The following is a 22,212-nucleotide window of genomic DNA, read 5'->3' as shown; positions in this document are numbered from 1 at the left end:
CGTTTTTTATTATTCCAATAAGGATATACCTGGCGCTCACCCAGGAAATCCAGGTCAATTCCCGGTATTGTTCTTCTTCCTCAACTCTCCTGTTCCATCCACAGTTCCTTTCCATCACATCTCTTAGAAAACAGTTTTTTTTCTTTCTTTTGTTAATGTTATCCATGATTGATATTCTTTCTCTAACCCTTTCTAGTACTTCTTCATTCTTCACCATCCAATTGTATTCAAAATCCTTTTCCATAGTGCGTTCGTAAACAATATAAATTAAAATTAGTGTACAAACGCACAAGATTTGTGGGGATAGGATTTACATGATTGACTAATTCAATAACAAAAAAAAACCTAACAAACAAAAAGAAAAAATTATCTATCGGCCCTCTTGAATAATTACTAAGTGCGACTAATAATACCAAAAGTTTAATTAATCATAATTGATTATAGGACAAATAATGTTCTATGAAAATATTAAAATTAATTACCGTTAATGTTAATAACCGAGCGTAACATTTCCGGCAAAGAACTGTAATGAATATCACAATTTTGTGAAATTAAATTAAAATTATGAGATTATAAATAACGGGTTTTCGTGCAACAAATTAGATTTAGGAGTGGGGTTTGTAAAGGTACTAGCATTTCAATTAATGCGCACCGGAACGGTGAAGTTTAGGCCAGCTAATAAGTGCGGACAATCAAATTATGGATTGTCAAACAAAAATTTTATGCTATTAACTGTTACCGTAACTATACCAATTGACAATCAATATCCACTTTTTCTTCTGTTGAATACATCGCACAAGAACGAAAAAAAAATACGGAAGCCAAAGAACAATATACTCATTGCCAGATCTTTATTTGTTTTAAGAAGTTATTTTAGTTGCATAAAATTAGGCGCCCTTCAGCAGGATTTTGTCATTTCATACATAGGGAAAAAAACAATACACACTCAGTCAAATTTCTAGGGGAGCTATGAAAATGGGAGCGTTGCGAAAGAATTTTGAGCACTTAATCAATTCATAAAAATGTCTTGTTTGGGCTTGACCAGCTTTAAGTCTTTGTTGTATCGGGTTTTTACTTATACCACAGATTAAATACAATCTGTGATTATACTTACTTATAAACAGTTTCGAGTATGAACGCGAGGCATGCTGATATGTCTTGGGAAGTAATAATAGAGATTTACTGGAAAATGCGTATATAAAAAAGGAAAGAAGAAAACTATTTTTAGTTTCTTATGGCTACCGTTGTGGGAACGAAATATGCGATTAAAAAAGTTTGACTTGCAATTGATAAGCAGGCAGAGCTGGGCAGAATACTTTCAAAAAGTATTTGAATACTAAATACTTTTACGTCCAGCACAAGCGAATACTAGATACAGATACATTGTAAAGTATTCAAATACTTTAAAAAATAAGTATTCAAATACTTCAGAATGTATTCGAATACTTTCAAAAGTATTCTAATACTATCAAAGGTATTCGAATACTATAAAAAGTGTTCGAATACTTTGAAAAGTATTTCATTATCTTACTTTGAAAAGTATTCAAATACTTGTCACTCAAATACATTAAAAATTTAAAATAGCATACTAGATAAAAATCTTAATACTACCAAAGACTATCCTCCTAGTTTTTGATACTACTTAAAAAATCAAGTTATACTTTGTTTGGGGTTAGCTTTTTTTATATTTCTATTGTTATATACAAATTTAAGGGGAGTAAAAGCGTATTATTATTATATTATTACATAGGAGGTAACTACCAGAACCTTTCTTATACCATTTATATCCTTAAGAATACGTGTACCAGTTTTCAAAGCGATCGTACGTCGTGCACATGATACGTACGCCTTTCTGAAATTAATCCTAGCGCTTTTGGAACATATTTTTGACCATCCGTTTGTCCGTGTGCATGATAGTTTGTTTAGAAACCTGCGATCGCTTTGAAAATTGGTACACATGGTTTTAAAGGATATAAGAAAGGTCCTTATTGTTTTTAAGTTACGTAGACTATCGAGTCAAAAAGTTTCACTCCAAGATCGTTCGGTATTCAGTTGTATCGGATTTTTATATTTGATTTTGCGACAATGGAAACTTTCCCTAAACATTTCTAAATATGTTCTCAAATATTTGAATAATAACTTAAAAGTACTGCCTTTTTTTGAGGCCGGAAAAAAAAAATTGTCTGAGATCGAGATCGATCGAGAGTCCATAATTTCGAACAGTTTGAAGATTGGGCTACTAGATCAAAAGTTACAGCCCTTTGAATTTTCTTTCGAAATTGGTTTCTAGTCTATAACTTTTGATTGAAAAATCTAATCGAAACAGTACGAATTGTTTTGGATTCTACGCACCAAAATTAATAAGAAAAAGTGTTTTCCCGAGAAATTTTGGAGTAGTCGATTTTTGGTAAAAAAGGAAGGTTAAGTATCCAAATACTTTGCGAAGTATTCGAATACTAAATATTTGTCAAAGTATTTGAGTTACAAATACAAATACTGCTTCCATAATAGTTATTTATGGTATAAGTGTGTTATATTACAAATAAGTCACGCGAGAAAAAAGTAAGGGTTATTTTCTCAAGTGACTTATTTGTAATTAACACACGTGCACCATACAAAACTTTATCCAACACCTCCTCAAGCTGGTTTAAAACGTGGAAATCTTAAAAACTGCGTGTTCCGCGAAAAGCTAGAGTGCATGGAATACAAAAGCAATAATTCGTTGCTATGGGGAATAATAAACAACAAAATATTTAGTCAGAAAATTTATATGGATTTACTTATGGTTCCTGTACTTTATCTTGCTAGTGAGTTATTTTACGTCCATAACTCATTAGTGGGTTATATTATACCTTACTCGTTTAATTTCGTCATGATAATGACTGGATAACATAGAGGTGTTGGATAAAAGTACAGAGTGAGCAACAAAGATTGAAGCGTGCCGCTTCAGCTAAATTGGCAATGTGCCGCTCATAGCATATGCTGATTTGATACAAGATACGAAATACGAATAGACGCACGTCACTGTGACAGCGCAGAACGTCATTTTCGTATACAACTCCATACAAAGAAGGTAGTTTTGATATTAATAGGAACAAGCGGTGATGACGCACGCTTCAATCATTGTTGCTCACACTGTATTTAATTACAAAGTATTTGAATACTTTAAAGGATTTGAATACTAAAAAGTATTTAAAAAATCGAATACTGCCCAGCTCTGTCAGCAGGTACCTAAGTACTAGAGATGTAACGGGGCTTCGGTTCCGATTCCGAAAGAACGGAACATCCGATTCCGATTTCGGTTCCGACAAATTTTAATCGGATGTTATATCGGAGGTTGATCTTACATATTAGTATTGTTTAAGATGTGACATGTCTCTTCTTTACGGTTCCGATTCCGATTTCGGTTCCGATATAACCACTTCCGTTACATCCCTATTAAGTACCTATAACTGCAAGAAACGTTCATTGTCAAATGATTCGAGTTTGAAGATTAGGTTTTTTAAAGTATAATATTTAGTGATTTCTACCCGTGTAGGGGCGGGAAAGAATACCCCTACTGCAGAGACACTGCATGTCGTAAGAGGCGACTAATCAACGGTGGTCCCAACCCGAGGTCCAACCAGCACTGGATATGAAGCACTGGAGCAGGAAGATCGTTCGATTGTTGTTGGTGATGGGATGTACCAGAAGGAGGATGTAAGTACTGATCTTCACTTGTTTTACACGGTTTTCATTGTACTGTTATGTTGTGAGTTGGTTGTCGCGCCTGCGTCGTATTGTTACCAAGAGCGAATTTCTGTTAATGTATCGCCCTTTGGCAATTTCTATTCCTATGCAAAGAAAGTATGCAGATGAAAATGAAAATTTAATTGCATACCTACGTTGTAGTGCTAATTTTTTAGTCCCGTTCAAACTAAAAGATTTCTATTGATTAGCTTCCTAGCATGTGCTAGGTAGCTATTGCGATAGCCGTTTTTTGAACATTTCAAAATTTTATCAAATGTCGACGTTTTAGACCATTTTAAGCAATTTTTAAAGAATAAAATTTTTTTCCGTCTGTATGTACGGACGTACGTGTACGTACGTACGTTTGTTGGCAATTTTCTGAGAAAACGGCTCGACGGATTTTGTTGAAATTTTGTATACCGTGTGGTGCCTAGCGCCACTCAGCATAGGGATTTCAATGGTAATTTCTTTATAGTATTATAGTTTATATATTCTCCCCTAATTATTTTAGAGCAAAAGTCTAAATAGGTTTTTTTTAGAGAAAAAAATACTGCATCTGTTCATACTATTACTTATAATTTTCCGTTTTTCAAAACTGTAGAAATCGACAAAATAATAAGGTTCATTTTACAATAAATCAAATATGCCTTGGAATTACCTAAAAAAACAGCGATCACGTTTCATTATTTGCCTTTGACGTTTATTAAATTTATACTTGTTTATATATTAGTTAAAGAAGTGCAAGTGCAATAACGTTCAAAATGTCCGTCAAAAACATCAGGAAAACGACAATACATTCAACCTCGCATTCAACGTTTTGGATGCAGTAGCGGAAAATCCGAATATAAGTTTAAGAACGATTCTTCCCCAAATCAGTTTTTTTTCTTCGATTATGGTACTCTGATTCCGGAAAATGATAAACAAATAGTATCTGATGCAGATGCAGCATACATTCTCTAAAAAAACATTACCCTAAGATGCCTTTTATTGCGTCGGTTAGTTGAAACAGAATTAAACATGAAAATCGTTCGACGTTAAACAATGATAACTTAGATGGGATGCGCTTGTAGTTTGTTAAAAGCTTCCAAAGCATCACTGATTTATTAAAATATAATTTTTTATTTTGTCGATTTCTACGGTTTTGAAAAATGGAAAATTATACCTAAAAGTATGAACAGATGCAGTATTTTTTTCTCTAAAAAAAACCTATTTAGACTTTTGCTCTAAAATAATTTGGGGAGCTAGTAATTGACTATAAAGAAATTGCCATTGAAATCCCTATGCTGCGTCGCGCTAGGCACCACCCTGTATATGTTTTAGGCATACCGAACAAAAAAATAACGGGCCGGATTTTTGAAAAGAAATTTTGGAGCGCCGTAACGGCATCGAACTTTTTTTTTCAAATAGCAACCTAAAATTTTTATTCTATTATTTGGAAGACCTTATTTTCCTGTGTACAACCTACAAAAAATTGGGCCGGGTTATATTATCAAAAAACGGAGAAAAAAATTGTCAAAGTCAAAAAATTGTGTTGCATATGTGCAAAACGCAACGATCTTGTTTCTGAAGCAATTTAAACGAAATTTCTATGGTAAGTCCCTTTAATAAAAGCAAACAAAATTCATGCGCAAAAATCGTGTTGCGCATGCGCAGAAATGCAATTTTCTTATTTATGGAACATTAGCTTCCTAGCATGTGTTAGGTAGCTATTGCTGTTTTATTTGCGGGGCTTTGACGTACTACAGTAAATCCAACCTCCCCTATACGTTTAAAATAGGTATGGGGGAAGGTGAGAGTTTCTTCAGACTTTAGTGATATCAATAGAAGTTTAGTGTACCAACTGATTAATCGCGCACACCTTAAATTCTTATTTTTTACGTGAAGTATCAGTAGGCTTTTTCGTGTGAAAGATCTGCTGTTCCTTTGGTATAAACTAATTAAAAATGCGCTAATAATAACATACAAAATAGTTTATTTTAATCTGCTATAACCAAATTATTATTTCATTCTCGCCGACTATTCTCCTCCGTGCCGAAATCAGTACAACTAGTATCCTCCACAAGTAAATTTACTTTGACCTGCACATTCGGGCCTGAGGGAATGTGTTCTTTTGATTTGGACTTCGATTTCGTTGTTAACGCCTTTAAATAATTCAGATAATTATCGAATTTATTATACAACCATTGATATACCTTTGGCACATCGTCTGGGCAGCAGTGGCTCGTTTTGCAACCTTCACTTTGACAATGCATAAGGCACTCGAGAGCATCGTCTATATCATCGACACTATCAATATTTTGTTTTCTATTAAAAAACTCGGGCTGAATGGTTACTTGCGTGATGCCGTATTCCCGAAAAAAATCCGTTATCCTATCGGTTATTTTCGAGTATACCTGAAAGTGGTCATTACTCATTAGGTATAGGTACCTATACGTTTTTGGGAAACTTACAAAAGGATTTTCAAAAATGATGTGCGCCGTCGAAATAACTTTAGTTGCCGTTAGCTGCCAAATGTGCAGATCGTGTATATTAATAATATCTGGAAAGTGTTCTAGTAGTTCTGATCTCAAAGATTCAATGTTAATCGTGTCGGGTATCGTTTGCAACAAAATCAGACAGCTTTCTTTCACTAAAACATTTTGTCAACTCAAAATCCACCAATGAAAAATACTTACTGTATGGAAAGCTAAGTACCATCAGTATAATGGCGGACAAAATGGATAATAATGGATCGATAAATTTCGCTACGTTTTCTTCGGTAAAATGAACCAAAACGGCGCAAATTATAACAATAATACAACCAATAGCGTCGCGCAACATTTCTTTACACCCTTGCCTCTGCTTGTACTTCGCATTTTGAGTTTTCGCGAATCTCTTTTCTCCTCTCGAAACTGCGTCATTTGAAACTACGCGATTTAGAACGACGCATCCCTCCTCGTTCATATACAAGAAGCTTCCTTGGTGAAACGTGTAACCTGCAGGTGAATGTAATTAATACTCGCGTTAAACAACTTCGCTTTACCTACCTCCTATTAATAGATAACAAATTACATTTAATACAAGACCTACGATACCTACAATAAAAACGGGAATCGTATGATGCATTTCGTCGTGATGGCCAATGTGAACCAAGGTCTGAAGCGCCTCCACCACTATCGAAAAACTTAACGAAGCTAAAAATACGCAACATATCAATAATCCAATAACGTCTATTCGGGCCCATCCGAAAGTATTTTTTAGTTTCTTCTCTTGAGAGCCTAGGCAATTCGTGGACGGCTGAATTTTGTCGCAATTCGCCGATGTTTCGGAAGATTCGGTTGCGGTCTTATCATCTATTTGTGGGTTTCCGGACGCTTGAAGGGTTTTTGAGCCATACTGGAATAGATATACAACCTTTCAGTGATTTTCTATCGTATTGCTTTAGGGGATGGGGCTGCTGTTAAAAGTATACTTGTTGTGTTTAATGCGGACCCATTGAGGAGAGCCCTAACCATTAGTTACTCTTTTACTTAAATTGCTGACGTATAGGGCCCGTACATACCTACCACGATAGTTTAATCTCAGTTCATTTGCCTGACTGAAGGAAGAAATTTGATTGGTTAAAATTCAAAAACTATTCGATCAAGTTTCATAATTATGTGCGGCTTATTCACATTTACAAGGGTTGAAAATCCCACTCGCACTAATTACAATTGACCCTCTACGCCACTGGAACAAACGCAATTTTGAAGAGCGCATACTTTCCTAAATACGTTTGTCGTCTTATCGCGGAAGTTAAACTCTTTTTTGAACTACGTGTCTTTTATCGTTAAACTTACTTCTGCTCATGTTTCGTATGAAGCGGTATATTATATGTGTAAATTTCCGTGTGTTGAACAAAATACAAATTCGAAAAAAAAACTTTCTGAAACAATTAAGCGACCACCCGTTACAATGTTGAACTATAGTAGTACATCCGGTTGTCTTATTTGATATTTTTCAAACTTAATAAAATAAATAGAAGCACATTTAATTTCTTAATAACATTGACATTGTGGCTTTAAGATGCTTTAGGTGTAAAATATCTCCACAATTTGTAATTGGTATAGGTTCTTATTGTTAAAAAAAAGTGTACACGTATTCAGTTATACAGGGTGTCAATTTTAAAACTTGCAGTCGGACATATTTTCCAAACTAAAGAAGATATTGAAAATCGCGCAAAACCGTTTCGGGGGTATGGAGGGGGAACCAGAATGACATTATGAGTGACAACCCCCCACCCCCCATTAACCCCCCAGCCCCTCCTCTACAAAAATCCTAAATGGCAACCCCATACTTGTGACACATCGTTGGAAAGCTACTGAAAAATGCTTTCCAGTGGATTCATTAAGACAATTTAAAACAAAAATTTAATAATTAACAAAAAAAATAAAAATTAAGCCATGCCTATGTTCAAGATTTGGTCGCTAAATTCGAAGAAACGGGATCTGTTATCAATAAAAAAAGAAAGCAACCAAGATTGCTTAATGAAGCAGCTCAGGTTGAAGTTCTTGGCCAATTTGCCATAAATCCCTCAATGTCAACATTTAGTTTTTTTTTTGTTAATTGGAAAATGTTTGTTGAATTATCTTAATGAATATTGACTTTATTGGTACCACGGGAAAGCATTTTTCTGTAGCTTTCCAACAATGTGTCACAAGTATGGGGTTGCCATTTAGGATTTTTGTAGAGGAGGGGCTGGGGGGTTAATGGGGGGTGGGGGGTTGTCACTCATAATGTCATTCTGGTTCCCCCTCGATACCCCTGAAACGGTTTTGCGCGATTTTCAATATCTTTTTTAGTTTGGAAAATATGTCCGACTGCAAGTTTTAAAATGGACACCCCGTATATTGGGTTTTAGCCCAACATCCCCGTTTACCGATTTATTCCCATTTATTCCAGAAAATGTACATTTATTCCAGAGTGGATCAACTCTTGTAAAAACTAAGAAATCCATCTTCTCCATCAACTTAAAGAAGTTAAATCACGAGTCGAGTATTCTATCAAACCCCGTCCAGGGGGCGCATGTTTTTAAAAACCGAAATAGCATATATATATTGGGTTATAAGGTTTATTTATTGATGTTTCTTCTTGGGAAATGATTAATGGGGACGAGGGTCTTTACACATTTCCATCCATTTCTTAAGATTTTTCCTCTTCTTAAAATTCCTTAAAAAGAATTCCAAGCTATTCGAATGCTTAACATTCCCATTTTATAAAATCTTAAGATTTCTTAAACTTTTCTTTCTGTTTCTTTGAGTTTTTTCAAATTTTGTACTGGACTCTTTGACTATACTTGGCATTCAACCTTCATACTTACCCCAAACTGAATATCGGAAACGAGTGTTCTCGATTTAAAAGTATCGCGTTTTCTAACGCATCAAAAGGTAAATTGTACCCTTTAAAATTGAAATAGACCTGTCAATCGAGAATGACAATATCTTCACGCTGTTACTTTACTAATTCCAAAATCAATTCTGGTTGGGGGTAGCTTGAATGTATGAATTCTTTACTATTTTATCTACAGTGATATTTACTAAGAAGTAGACATGGGGATTTACGTCTATTGTTTTTCCCTATGTCTACTTTTAAAACACAAAGTCTCTTCTGTAGGGCGCCTAATTTTATGCAACCGAAATAACTCAAGCGCACACATCCTGCATTGCTGGTTTAACGCATCTTACTAAAAGAATTCATATCTTTTCTGTCAATATCCTTGCTTTTAAATAGTTTGGTTGGCAGGTGGGTACTTATATATTAAGCGATAGTAAAAGTAGTACGCTTTTAGGTGATGAAATAATAAAGTAAGTTATAGTTATTTACATAAAAGTCAGGAAAGTGGCACAAGTAATGTCATTTTACTGACGAGTTTTGTGTTAAATTTTACCCAAAATCGTATTTTTATATAAAATTTTAATTTTCATGTAGAACTTTTGATTAATGTCAATTTGTCAGATGATGACAGGAGTCGTTATAGACATTTAGCCATGTCACATGTGATAGGTGCTGAAACAAATCAAAATTGAAAAATTATCGTATAGAATAATGATTTTGGGTAAATTAAAATACCGAAACCAAACCAACAGTATTCAAATTAATGAATATGACAGCTAGATCTTTATTTGTTTTAAGAAGTTATTTTAGTTGCATAAAATTAGGCGCCCTTCAGAAGAGATTTTTTCTTTTAAAAGTACACATAGGGAAAAATACATACCTACATACATTTTTTACAGCTCACACGAAATTTCCTTGAAGCGTAATGTCAACTTAACATTCTGAGTTGCAACCCAAAATTTTGATTAGTAAATAGCACATTGTAATTTGAGCCATACAAATATTTTTAATGGAAAATCGTTGTTTAAACAGCATTACTTACCTTCACAGTTATTATACACGTTAGCAGTGCAAGTATGTTGCAAAGTGTATGGTACGAGTCCATTAACAATGTTATGGCATGTGTAAAATGACTGATTACCAGCTCGACAATAAAAAATGTGATTGTTAACGTTAATATGATGTATAGCTTCACAGGTTGCAACTCCTGGAACCATTCCTTCATAGGCATTATTCAACTAAAACAAACACACTGTATTAACATTCAATAAACATGACTGAATACTTTAATTATTGTATTATGTGGGAAAGACCATTAAAAAACAGCGCAATCTTCCATAATCAGTAGGTGTTTACTTTGTCTAGGAGACGTTAACATTTTGAAACATTTAATCTGCACCACCTACAGCGCACCATGTAGTGTATAAAAAACGTGCTCTGGGATTGACCGATTATGGCACTTACAGCAGCAGGATGTTCCTTCATTGTATTCTATTTATGCTATGTTATATAATTATGCAATTACAATTGTAAATAAGTGGACACTGGTTCGCAGAATCACAATTTGTTGCGCTCACTCTTCGGTACCTACTCGTTGTTCGACGTACGTAAATCGATCAAGATTTTTTAAATTAAAAAATCTAGTTTCCGTCGTACTATTATCTGTGCTATTATTACACATGAAATAAATGTAGATATAGGTAGTACAAATGGTAGTGTTTACTACTATACCTACGTACAAGAAGGGTGACAGTACAGTCTTATATGCGTCAATGTTGAACTAAGAACTCTAATGTTTGTTTACTATAGAGAATTGATTAGATTAATATTATCATAATTAAATGTTAATAACCGAGATTGTTCTGCATAATTGGAAGGGGAACGCGGTACATGTGCAAAAAAAAAAACGCTTACCTATCTTCGTTTTTTGCTAATAGTCTGACGAAAAGATGTAGCACGTTTTAGGCACTCAGTTCTTTTTGGTAGCGTGTAGTTTGATAACATATATCAATAATTAAACTGTAATTTATCGTACAGTTGCTCTTAAGTGTCTACTGTATTATGGGTAATAAGTAGGTAGGTTCGGTTCTCGACAGTAGATAAGGCGAGCTATCTTCGAGTATTATCCTTAGAGGAATTTAACGATCGTGAGTATAGCTCAAAGAATCTTCTCTTGTCTTGGTAGATAGCAAAACTATGCGTCTTCAAGTTGGAGAAAATTTCAATCTCCTTGTGTCAAAGGGTGTAGCCTTAGGGAGGAAGATGCCGTAGATTGTGGAATGATTATATAATATAAATTATAAAGAATCGTATACGATTTTTAGTAGGGGAACTTTTTTGATACTCGCATTCGGAAACACGACTTTTAATCCGGCTCATATTCAATACCACTTATCCTTAAACTTGTAGAAATCTGCTGGCGCTGTCCCTTTTCGTTCTCTAGACTCTCTAGAAGAGGAACGGGCGGACAGACAAAACTATCATGGGGAATATATTTCGAAAAATTACCCCAAAAATAAAATGTTACGAGAATTACTGAAAGGTGTTAAGCTATAAAAGTATAAAAGGTCAAAAGATTTTTCACCCTAAGGGCTAAGGTGCGATGCAATAGTTTAGCCATAATAATTATGGACAAATGTCAAAAATTGACAGACTTTACTGATTTCATTAATCTTTTTTTTAAGTTATCTAATATTTTTAGTATAAGGTTCTTACGGAAAGAAAAACTAAGAAAATTGCACAGAAAATTGCAGAGAGTTTACTCAGTTTTCAGTGATTTGGGAAATTCGAAGCTGCACATACGGGTTTTTTTTCTCTTAAATCTATGTATACTGTAAAAAACGGATTACATGCTTGAAATCATTATACTTGCCCCCAATGTTCACTCTCCTACTATACTTAGTTATTAATAGGAGCTAAGAATCATTTGTACATTTTAGCATTTCTACATTTCACCAGACTAATGCTTATTGATGTAGGATGTCACACACGCCCATAGAGTCTGGCATTTCTAGTCATAAAACTAATAGTTACTTATTATAACGGACGATCAAAAATGAGCTGCCGTCGAGTCGCCTTTGAAAGTTAAAGTTACGTACGATTTCCCATGTAAACAACAATTCCAAAGGTGACTCGCATCCAGTTTGAAATAAGAATGAGAGATGTCATTAGAATGCACAATCATCTGTTTCACTTTACCTATCCTACTCATTCTAACCTATTAAAATGTCATTTTAACATAATTATGACACAAAATAAAGACTAATAGCAAAGGCTAATCCGAATTTGACATTAAATAAGTTACTGTTTCCATAGCAGACGCAGGTTACCATTTCAAACAAATTCGTGTAAAGTTGGTTGCCTATTATAGCCATCTAATTCATGCATTTGATATGTTTTTTTAAAGTATACATGTCCCTTCATGTATATACATTTAAAAAAATTTCCTGTCTGAGTACGTGTATGAGCTTAACAATATTGGTAGCTTGATATTACCGAGTGCGGGAATACGAGGATTTGCGCACTATATGCGCTATGATTATTATTATGGTTAAAATTTTAATAAATATTCCTATACATAAGAAAGTTGACATTTCGCAGTCTGTCCATGTGCATATGTAATTTATACTATACGGGGTGTCTTAAATTGTGCAGGATAACATGGCTATCTTTGTTATCAGTATACTTACAGATTCGGTTACATTGGCAAAGTTGTGTAGTTTTTGATGGTGATGGATATTCCGTTGTGATATTTTGAAAAAATAAATCGTTTTATAAAAAAAGTGAAAATCGCCATTTTTAAGAAGTTTAATTATTTTAAAAAGTTCAAATAAAAGTAGCAAAATTCTATGGGATAAATTCAATGGATGTAGAACAAAAATTTTCAAAATGACGGTTTTTGAGATATTGACGTCAACTTCCTTATTTGAAATGGACGCCATATTGGATTTTTACGTCACTCGATAGACAAAAAAATTACAAAATCAGTGATACTAAACACTTAGTATTTCATTTAGGAATCAACCTTGCATTTTTGCCTTGAAGTTTATTTATGTATTTTTATTTATTATCCCTCTCTTGTTCTGGGCCCTCAACTGACTTGCGCCCTATTAGAATGTATAATTCCATGGCCGTGTTGATGGTGACTATATCTGAGACAAAATAAACGAACGAATTTGATTTCAATCACACTGGCTTTCTCAAAAAATAAGAAAGTAGTAGCCTATAACTAACTACCTACATCTAGCGTGTTAAGGGAAATTCTGACAGCAGATTCAGAGTCTCCAAAAAAAGGTGCCCCTATTAGAAGGTGGTAGGGGGAACCGTCCATTTCCGACCGTTTAAGCTAGGGAGCCCTGGAGCACTTCTCGATATTGTTGATGATATATTAAAAGCTGTGGATCAAGGTAACTGTTTATTATTAGCGCTTCTTGACTATTCAAAGGCATTCGACACTGTGAATCATTCTCTGCTTGTGTCCATTTTAGGTTACCTAGGTCTTAACGCTGAAGCAGTTGCATTTTTTCGTAGCTATTTATGTAATAGAAAACAGATCGTGTGCATGGGAAATAATCAATCAAGTCCTGTTACAGTACAGTCGGGAGTGCCTCAGGGTTCCATACTCGGTCCCCTACTTTTTACGATTTACACCGCGTTTTTATATAAGGACATAAAGCATACCAAAGTCCATATTTTTGCAGATGATACTCAGATCTATATCTCATTCCCTAAAAGTGAATTTCAAAGCGCAGTAAACAATCTAAATCTGGACCTCCAACAATTGTCAACAAATTCTAATAAATATAATCTTACCTTAAACTCTAATAAATGTAAAGTTATGCTATTTGGGAGTAAGAGGAATAGACTACAGTTAATAAATCTCACTCGAGTATCCATGAACGGTACAATACTCCCACTTGTGGATAGTGCTAAAAATCTTGGGCTCATTATGGATTCAGATTTGCGATTTAAGTTGCATATCTCAAAATTAATGCAAAAATCATATTTTACGCTGAAATTGTTGTATTCTCATAGGCATTCATTAAATCAACATTTAAAAAAGTTGCTTTGCGATACTCTCATTTTATCGAATTTTAATTATTGTGATGTCGTCTACAGTTCAAATTTGGATTCCTGCGAAATAAGACGAATTCAAATCGTTCAAAACTCCTGTCTTAGGTTTATATTTGGCGTCAGAAGAAGGGAAGGAATTTCCCATTACATTAGTAAGGCAGGTTGGTTGAAAATGGAAGATCGAAGGAAGCTGCATTGCTACTGCACTTTTTATAAAATAGTTGTCAATAAATGCCCACAATTTCTGGTTAACAAAATACGGTTCAGAACTGACACTCATAATATTAATATACGAAGAAAGGATTTACTTATTACAATCCCTAAGCACAATCTTCAGTTATATAAAAGGTCCTTCTCTTATTTAATAGCTTTTTATCTAAACAAACTAAAAATTAACTTTTCATCTATGTCGCTAGCACAGTTCAAAACCTTAATTAAAAATAAGCTTTATTCTGGTGAAGTGTAATACCTATAATTAATGTACATTTGTACCATCTTACTCAATTGAAATCATTGACTTATAACTTTCTCTAAGATTGATGGTCCTTCTCTTATTTAATAGGTCGCTAGCACAGTGGGTGAAGTGTAATACCTATAATTAATGTACATTTGTACCAACTTACTCAATTGAAATCATTGACTTATAACTTTCTCTCCTTTTCACAATTTAATGGATGTAGGTAGATTTCCACGACTGAAGTATACCTCTCTATGGCGTATTGGGGCTGAGTGGTAGACCAGATGGTTAATATTTTTGACCAATCTGAATCTTAACCCCTTGGGGGAAACTGGAAGGACTAAGAAATTGTAATGATCATGTACCTGATGATGTATTCCATGTTAAACCCAATAAACGATTTATTATTATTATTATTATTATTATTAAATGAAAACTAAATTTGACATTTTTCGTTTTCCGGTAATATTGCGGTGAGCCCCGAATTTGAACCACCCTGGTACTGTACATTCCATTACCTATAGATTATTGTATTCATTCAACATTAACATTGACTAAGGGTGCCTGGTTTGAATCCGGGTTCGGACATGGATATTTGTAAATGTATAGCGGGCTGTGTTGGTAGAGCAGCTTTGGCTGAAACCCAGCCTACTAAAAAATAAAGGCAAAAATAAATAAGTAATAAATAAATAAATATTGCACTCGAAATAGGATAGGGAAATTGCACGTAGGTATATAGGTACTCCTTTAAAAGGATCTCTCTGTGACTGTATGTAACCTTTTTTAGTTTTACGTTCAAGTACATAGGTACTTACGGACGGACGGACAAAACGCAAACAATAGCACATTTTTTTAATTCTGACAAAAATGCGCTAAAAGTCAAAACTACCCCTTAGTTTGCAATTTTAGTGATTTCTAGTGTTAGATAATATGACTAGCCTAAGATGTTTCTATTTTCTAGTAAAGGAAAACGTCGCATATAGTAAAAATCAAATGTGCCATGCGCTCACTGCGCAATGTCAATTTCCTTACGTATCTTTATATACAGGGTGGCCCAACCAAAACGAAACAGACCGAATAACTCGTAAGGAAATAGTTTTTGAAACAAACGCAAAAACACGTAAATTTGAGTTGAAAGGGAGACATATTTTACTTCAAAATTTACACCCCTGCTGTCAGGCCTCTAATCAGAGTTGTCACCCCTTCAATAGTTGACACATTATTGGAAGGGGCTCTTAATTTCCTACACGCATATGGTTTCATTACTTTTCAGTTTTGAGCGAGTCGTTTGTAGGATACAGCGTGTCAAATCACAGATAATTCAAAAGGATATTCAGGGGGGGGGGGGGGAGAAGAATACAAAAAAAAAACAACTGACTATTGTATGTATATTGATGTAGTATGTGTAACGACCGGGGGGTCTGAGGGGTCAGGAGTACCTCCCTGTTTTTTACAAATTGGAACTCGAAGGCACGATTTTACCGCTCCCAGTTGTTACAAGAAGGTTATTATTCGTGTTGTAATTTGGCGAATTGGCCCCAAATGAATCAATCATAACATCATAAGGTCATTAAATTACAAGAACAAGGACTGATTTTTAGGGGAATTTTTATTCCGCCTGTTCCCCGTCTAACTCGAGCACGAAAAGAGATAGCGATGTCAAACTTTCGCCAAGAATGAATGTTATTGAATATGAGCCGGATTAAAAGTCTGGTTTCCGAATGCGAGCTGAGTGGCAAAAAATTCCTCTACTGGAAATCGTATACGATTCTTTGTATTTTGTTATATTCTGTACGCTGGGTTGCGTAATTCCAACTTTTTTATGTATGGAGACATTTGTTTGAAATTTTAGCCATGGGTAGTTGTTTCTAGTAAAGAAAAACGTAGCCCACATACAGCCACTGCCTTTTGGGATGTACTGATCAATGCATGCAATGCATCCTCTAAACTTTTAGTTCGGCTCATATTCAGTAACTCTGATTCTTGAACTTCTAGAAATCGATTGGCGAAGGTTTGACGTCGCTGTCTCTTTTCGTTAGACGAGGAACAGACGGGCGGACAAAACCATCACATAACGGTCCCTGTAAAACCTTCAAATGCCCCGACTATCACACTCTTGCTTACAATAAAATCGTGCATAGTGGGGCAGTGAAAATAAGCATTAATTAAGTAGGTACCTACGAATGATGGCTACAAGTATCAGATCATGAAACTTTGCCTATTTTTCGATACTTTTGGTCGTTTTCGCAGACAAACTTAACCGAGGCTTAAACTCCATTGTCGCATAAAGTACTTAAAGTCTTTAAGTAAATGATTGTGCACTTCGTTTTTCAGTATCAGTACCTATAGGTACCATTCAGTACAGATTTAAACACTAAATCTGGTGGTACCAGCATCAAGTCAAACACTTCAAAATTGATGCATTTCTAAAATACTGTAGTAAAGAACTTATGTCAATTTTTACTCCAGTAGATTTAAGTACTCTTGGTGCTCGGTACCACACCGGTACCGCATATCAAAATGTCTAATGAGACCTGCGTTCCCACCCACGTCCCACCAAAATGATGGGAGTAGGTAAACCTAAGAAGCTGGCCGCAATAAACAAGAAACTTCTTACACAGTTTCCCCATTATCTTATAAAAAGCAATAGACCACTTACCTATAAGTATTATAGAAAGTCAACGTCCGATTTGGTTTACGGCTATAATTATCGGTAATATCCCCTATTTCACCGACAGGAACTCGAGATTATACCACAAAACCCAACAAACTAATAAACGCAAAGTAAATTATCGTGTTTTCTATAGGTACGAATTGAAATAATTCGGAACTGGGCGATCGAAATATTCACTACCTTGTGAAAGTTAAATGCAGTACAACACTTTGATATGATATTGTATAACATTGAATCCCTCTGCATTTGTAACGATGTCGCTTACACAAGCTGCAAACCATTTTAAGATTTTGTACGTGACAAACATGGACACAAAACTTACCTTTGGCGTGCGAATGGTCTCTTGGTTTACAATTTTAGAAAGATTCAAATAAGTATAGGTAAAGATGAATAGGTAACAATCCGTAAATAAAGGAAAATTTTATAGCTTGGCTAAAAGTGAATATCAAATTTCTAATTACTCCGCTGGTATAAGTATAATAATAAAAATATGTAAATAATATCCAAACACTTTGCCTTTTTTATTGTTTTAATTTGTTATTTTACGACTAATTAGGAGGTATTGTGTTCTTTTACGAGTTACTTAAAGTACCTATTCAAATTTTCATATGCATATTAATGATATAGATAAAGATAAGGCGTAACAATACATACATATAAGTGCGGAAAGTACCTCTATAGTACCTATTTATATATTTACCTACCAGGAAATAGGAATTCATTATCTACCTACCAACGCTGAGCTATAGGTAACTAATTACGAGGATACCTATATGTCTAGACTAATGTAATGAGATCGGACAGACCATTACAGTACTGCAATAGTGTGGCCACGCATAGTGCATACGTAGAGTAATGGTACTGCAAATAACGATACGGAGGAAATAGCCAATGAAGGTCGCAGAAAATTAACATTAATTGTTTACTATTAAGAATAGTAAAGGTCCCTTTACTTGAATGACTACAATTTTGCAATTTGCATTACAATGCATCCAATACCTACGTAAGTTTTTTCTTTTCAAAATTTTCGTCATGTTGAAGTGTAAATTGTTAGTGATGCTGAAATTGCAAAACAAATCTGGAAGAAAATCAAGATTCATGCGTTGTCGAAGATGTGTCGCCACTTAACGCCCAAATCTTGCAGATCTTTATCCTACAAACAATCTGAAGAACATTTCTTTAACAAGATCAGTTTAATTGAACACATCCGTGATTCGTTATCTAGACCGAAAATTCCTAACTTACTTTTTTTTACTACAACATCAAAAATTTGCGATTGATATTTTTTCTATAAGAAAATTTGTTTCCCGGGTCGATCTGAGACAATTTTTTTGCGGGCCTCAAAAAAACGCAGTGTATAACTTTCCTTTTTTCCAAAAATCGACTGCACCAAAATTTCTCGGGAAAACACTTTTTCTTATTAATTTTGGTGCGTAGAATCCAAAACAATTCGTACTTTTTCGATCAGACTTCTCAATCCAAAGTTTTAGACTAGAAACCAATTTCGAAAAAAAAATTCAAAGGGCTGTAACTTTTGAACTAGTAGCCCAATCTTGGAACTGTTTGAAATTATGGATTCTACAGGCCACATTCTATAAGAAAATTTTTTTCCGGATCGATCTGAGACCATTTTTTTGCGGGCCTCAAAAAAAGGCAGTGTATTAACCTTCCTTTTTTACCAAAAATCGACTACACCAAAATTTCTCGGGAAAACACTTTTTCTTATTAATTTTGGTGCGTAGAATCCAAAACAATTCGTAATTTTTCGATCAGACTTCTCAATCAAAAGTTATAGACTAGAAACCAATTTCGAAAGAAAATTCAATGGGCTGTAACTTTTGAACTAGTGGCCCAATCTTGGAACTGTTTGAAATTATGGATTCTACAGGCCACGTTCTATAAGAAAAAAATTTTTTCCGGGACGATCTGAGACAATTTTTTTTCGAGACAAAAAAAAGGCAGTGTATAACCTTCCTTTTTTCCAAAAATCGACTGCACCAAAATTTCTCGGGAAAACATTTTTTCTTATTAATTTTGGTGCGTAGAATCCAAAACAATTCGTAATTTTTCGATCAGACTTCTCAATCAAAAGTTATAAACTAGAAACCAATTTCGAAAGAAAATTCAGAGGGCTCATTTGAAGGACCAGGATTCAATTTACTACGTCCATTTGGCAATATATTGCCAGAGCTGCCGTTGTCATTGAAGGAAATGGTACAAATTTATATTGAAATTGGCAAATTAAATCATGTACGCTTCTTTAATAAACCTCAATGGAAAATTCGTCTAGGAAGAAATATTAATATTTAAAATGATAGCTAATTTTTGTTTAAATTTAGACTAAATCGTTTAGACACAAAAATTAAAAGTAGGTTAGTACGTGAGTAGGGCGAGTACGGTAAATTTGAATTTGTGCGGGAGATTTGAATTTTTGAATTTCCGGATGTCTGCCATTTTCTCTTAAGTTTGAATTTGTGTGGGATATACAGGGTGTAATGATACTTATATACCTACAGGGATTTGTAATGTAGGCAGACCAGTTGGTTGTCGCATGTAAAAGCACGTTTTACATTCAAAACAGTATTTAAGGAAATAATTCATGGGGGGGGGTGGGGGCTCTTGAGACAACGAAATTTGTTGACCGTCTGACATACCTTCAAGGTACAGGCTACATATTGCAAACCTAAAAGTAGTTCAAAACCTGAGAAGTGGGTCCGGACCAATTTAAGGTCCGGACGGGCGAACAGACGGACGGACAAACGCAAACAATAACACATTTTTATTGGTTCTTAAAAAATGCGCTAAAATTATGCAAAAGAAGCTAACAGTAACGATTACGGGACCGACAAGTAAAAAGTAGAAAATTGTTTTGTTTACTAACAAAAGGCGCCTACTTAACTTAATCCTCTTTGTAGACAAACCGGTACGTACATACAGTGTGTCCCAGGTAGAACGCGCCACAGGGAAACGGCAATGTATTTTTTCGTGAAGGATCCACGAGGCATTTGAAATTAGCGCAATAACGTACGTTGAAGGCTAACTTCAAATACATATCAAAGGCCTCGTGGATCCTTCACGAAAAAATACATTGCCGTTTCCCTATGGTGCGTTCTACCCGGCACATACGGTATACAGAGTGTCTTAAATTGAGTAGGATAACATGCCTATCTTTGTTATTATTATACTTACAGATTTGGTTAAATTGCTAACGTTGTGTAGTTTTTGATGGTAATGGATATTCCGATGCGAGATTTTGAAAAAAATAAATTGTTATTCGTAGATAACTGGAAAAAGAGAAAAATCGCCATTTTTTAAAAATTCAAATATTTTAGTAACAAAGACAGCTAGGTATCGAAAAAGTTTCAAATAAAAGTTGCAAGATTCAATGTGATAAATTCAATGGGCTATCTTATTTTAAATGGATGCCATATTTGATTCTTACGTCACTCGATAGAGAAAAAAAATTACAAAATCAGTGATACTAAACACTTAGTATTTCATTTAGGAATCAATCTTACATTTTTGCCCCAAAGTTTACAATGCATTTCTTATGGTAATAATTCCATGGCCATGTCGATGGTGACTATGCGAGACAATAAACGAACGAATTTAGTTTTAATCACAATCGGCCATGGAATTATTGCCATAAAAAATACATTGTAAAGTTCGAGGCAAAAATGCAAGCTTGATTTCCAAATGAAATACCAAGTGTTTAGTATCACTGGTTTTGTAATTTTTTTGTCTATCGAGTAACGTAAAAATCCAATATCGCGTCTATTAAAATAAGGAAGTTGATGTCAATATCTCGAAACCCGCCATTTTGGAAAACAATTTTCTACGTCCATTGAATTTATTTGATTGAATCGTGCAGTTTTTATTTGAAACTTTTTTCGATAGCTCTCTTTGTTACTAAAATCTTTAAACTTTTTTAAAATGGCGATTTTCACCTGCAATAATCTACGAAACGAAATTTTTTTTCAAAATATCGCAACGGAATATCTAGGTACAGCATCAAAAACTACACACCTTTGCCAATTTAACCGAATTTGTAAGTATAATAATAACAAAAGATAGCCATGTTATCCTACTCAATTTAAGACACCTTGTATAGATACCTTTAATTATTGTGCTAGAGTCGAAGTTACGCGCTAAAATTCGATTTAAATATTCGCGGTTCCCGAATGTATTTCTCAAAAAAAGACGCCTCTAGCCACGGAGGAAATCAAAGATTGTGCTTTGTTTTATTTCTGCGGACCACGTGTGTTTCTCTGCCCTACATTCAAATGGGCCATAATTTGCAATAAAAGTTTTATAATTATGCTGATCATATTCCTGCAGAAATCCGGCAAGATTGTCTATGTAAAGATGTTGCTTTTCCAATTTACAGTATCGCCGTAGTTAGACAAGTGGGCCATTGTTTGTAAAACTGGTTTTACTCCCAACCCTCATATAAATTCCTGTCAGATTTACGTGTTTTTATTTGTATTTAGATACAGTATGTTCTCTTTGGGATGATATTCAATACTTCTGTGGCCAACTAAACGATATAATTAATTTTGTAGTAATTCGTTGATGGTTGCTGCATCTGGAGTATCGACATTAAATTGTGTATTTATAATTGATTTGTTGGAGCAGGTCCAATTGTCACTGTTTACTTATCACGCAAGTTGTGTGTTCATTCGAACCCTTTTCTACTTAACAAGAAACAGAGAAGTTTCATGTTCAATTACAGTTACAGTTACTCTACTGTTGTCAGCCCTGATTTGGCTCTCCTTCTCTTGTTGAAATCAAGGCAACCCGTTTATTATGAAAACCTTTGGGTATCGGGCACCTATGGTGAAATGTGAGCAAAATATCTACCTGTTTCCATATGCATCAGGAAAGATGTAATTTTTATACTTACCTTTCATTAATCAAATACATAGGA

At 34.5% G+C, this 22,212-nt stretch overlaps 1 protein-coding gene across 3 annotated transcripts; it reads right to left on the bottom strand.

Moving 5' to 3' along the window:
• Positions 1-5,681: 5,681 nt before the first annotated feature.
• LOC116175852 (zinc/cadmium resistance protein) lies at positions 5,682-17,729 on the bottom strand. Of its 3 annotated transcripts, XM_031494206.1 has the most exons (8): positions 17,608-17,729; positions 17,271-17,555; positions 10,124-10,319; positions 6,756-7,104; positions 6,405-6,704; positions 6,180-6,358; positions 5,922-6,122; positions 5,682-5,870 (listed from the first exon to the last, which is right to left on the bottom strand). In XM_031494206.1, the coding sequence occupies exons 3-8, from the start codon at positions 10,310-10,312 to the stop codon at positions 5,733-5,735; spliced, it is 1,356 nt and encodes a 451-aa protein (XP_031350066.1). In that variant the 5' UTR covers positions 10,313-10,319; positions 17,271-17,555; positions 17,608-17,729; the 3' UTR covers positions 5,682-5,732. The 3 variants fall into 3 exon arrangements, with proteins under 3 accessions (XP_031350066.1, XP_031350049.1, XP_031350057.1); XM_031494189.1 differs by lacking the exons at positions 17,271-17,555; positions 17,608-17,729 and adding an exon at positions 10,996-11,151; XM_031494197.1 differs by lacking the exons at positions 17,271-17,555; positions 17,608-17,729 and adding an exon at positions 10,367-10,820.
• Positions 17,730-22,212: the final 4,483 nt, after the last annotated feature.

Source organism: Photinus pyralis, unplaced genomic scaffold (genome assembly GCF_008802855.1).
Source record: "Photinus pyralis isolate 1611_PpyrPB1 unplaced genomic scaffold, Ppyr1.3 Ppyr1.4_LG1, whole genome shotgun sequence".
Classification (NCBI taxonomy): domain Eukaryota; kingdom Metazoa; phylum Arthropoda; class Insecta; order Coleoptera; family Lampyridae; genus Photinus; species Photinus pyralis.
This window is presented reverse-complemented; position numbering and strand designations above follow the sequence as displayed.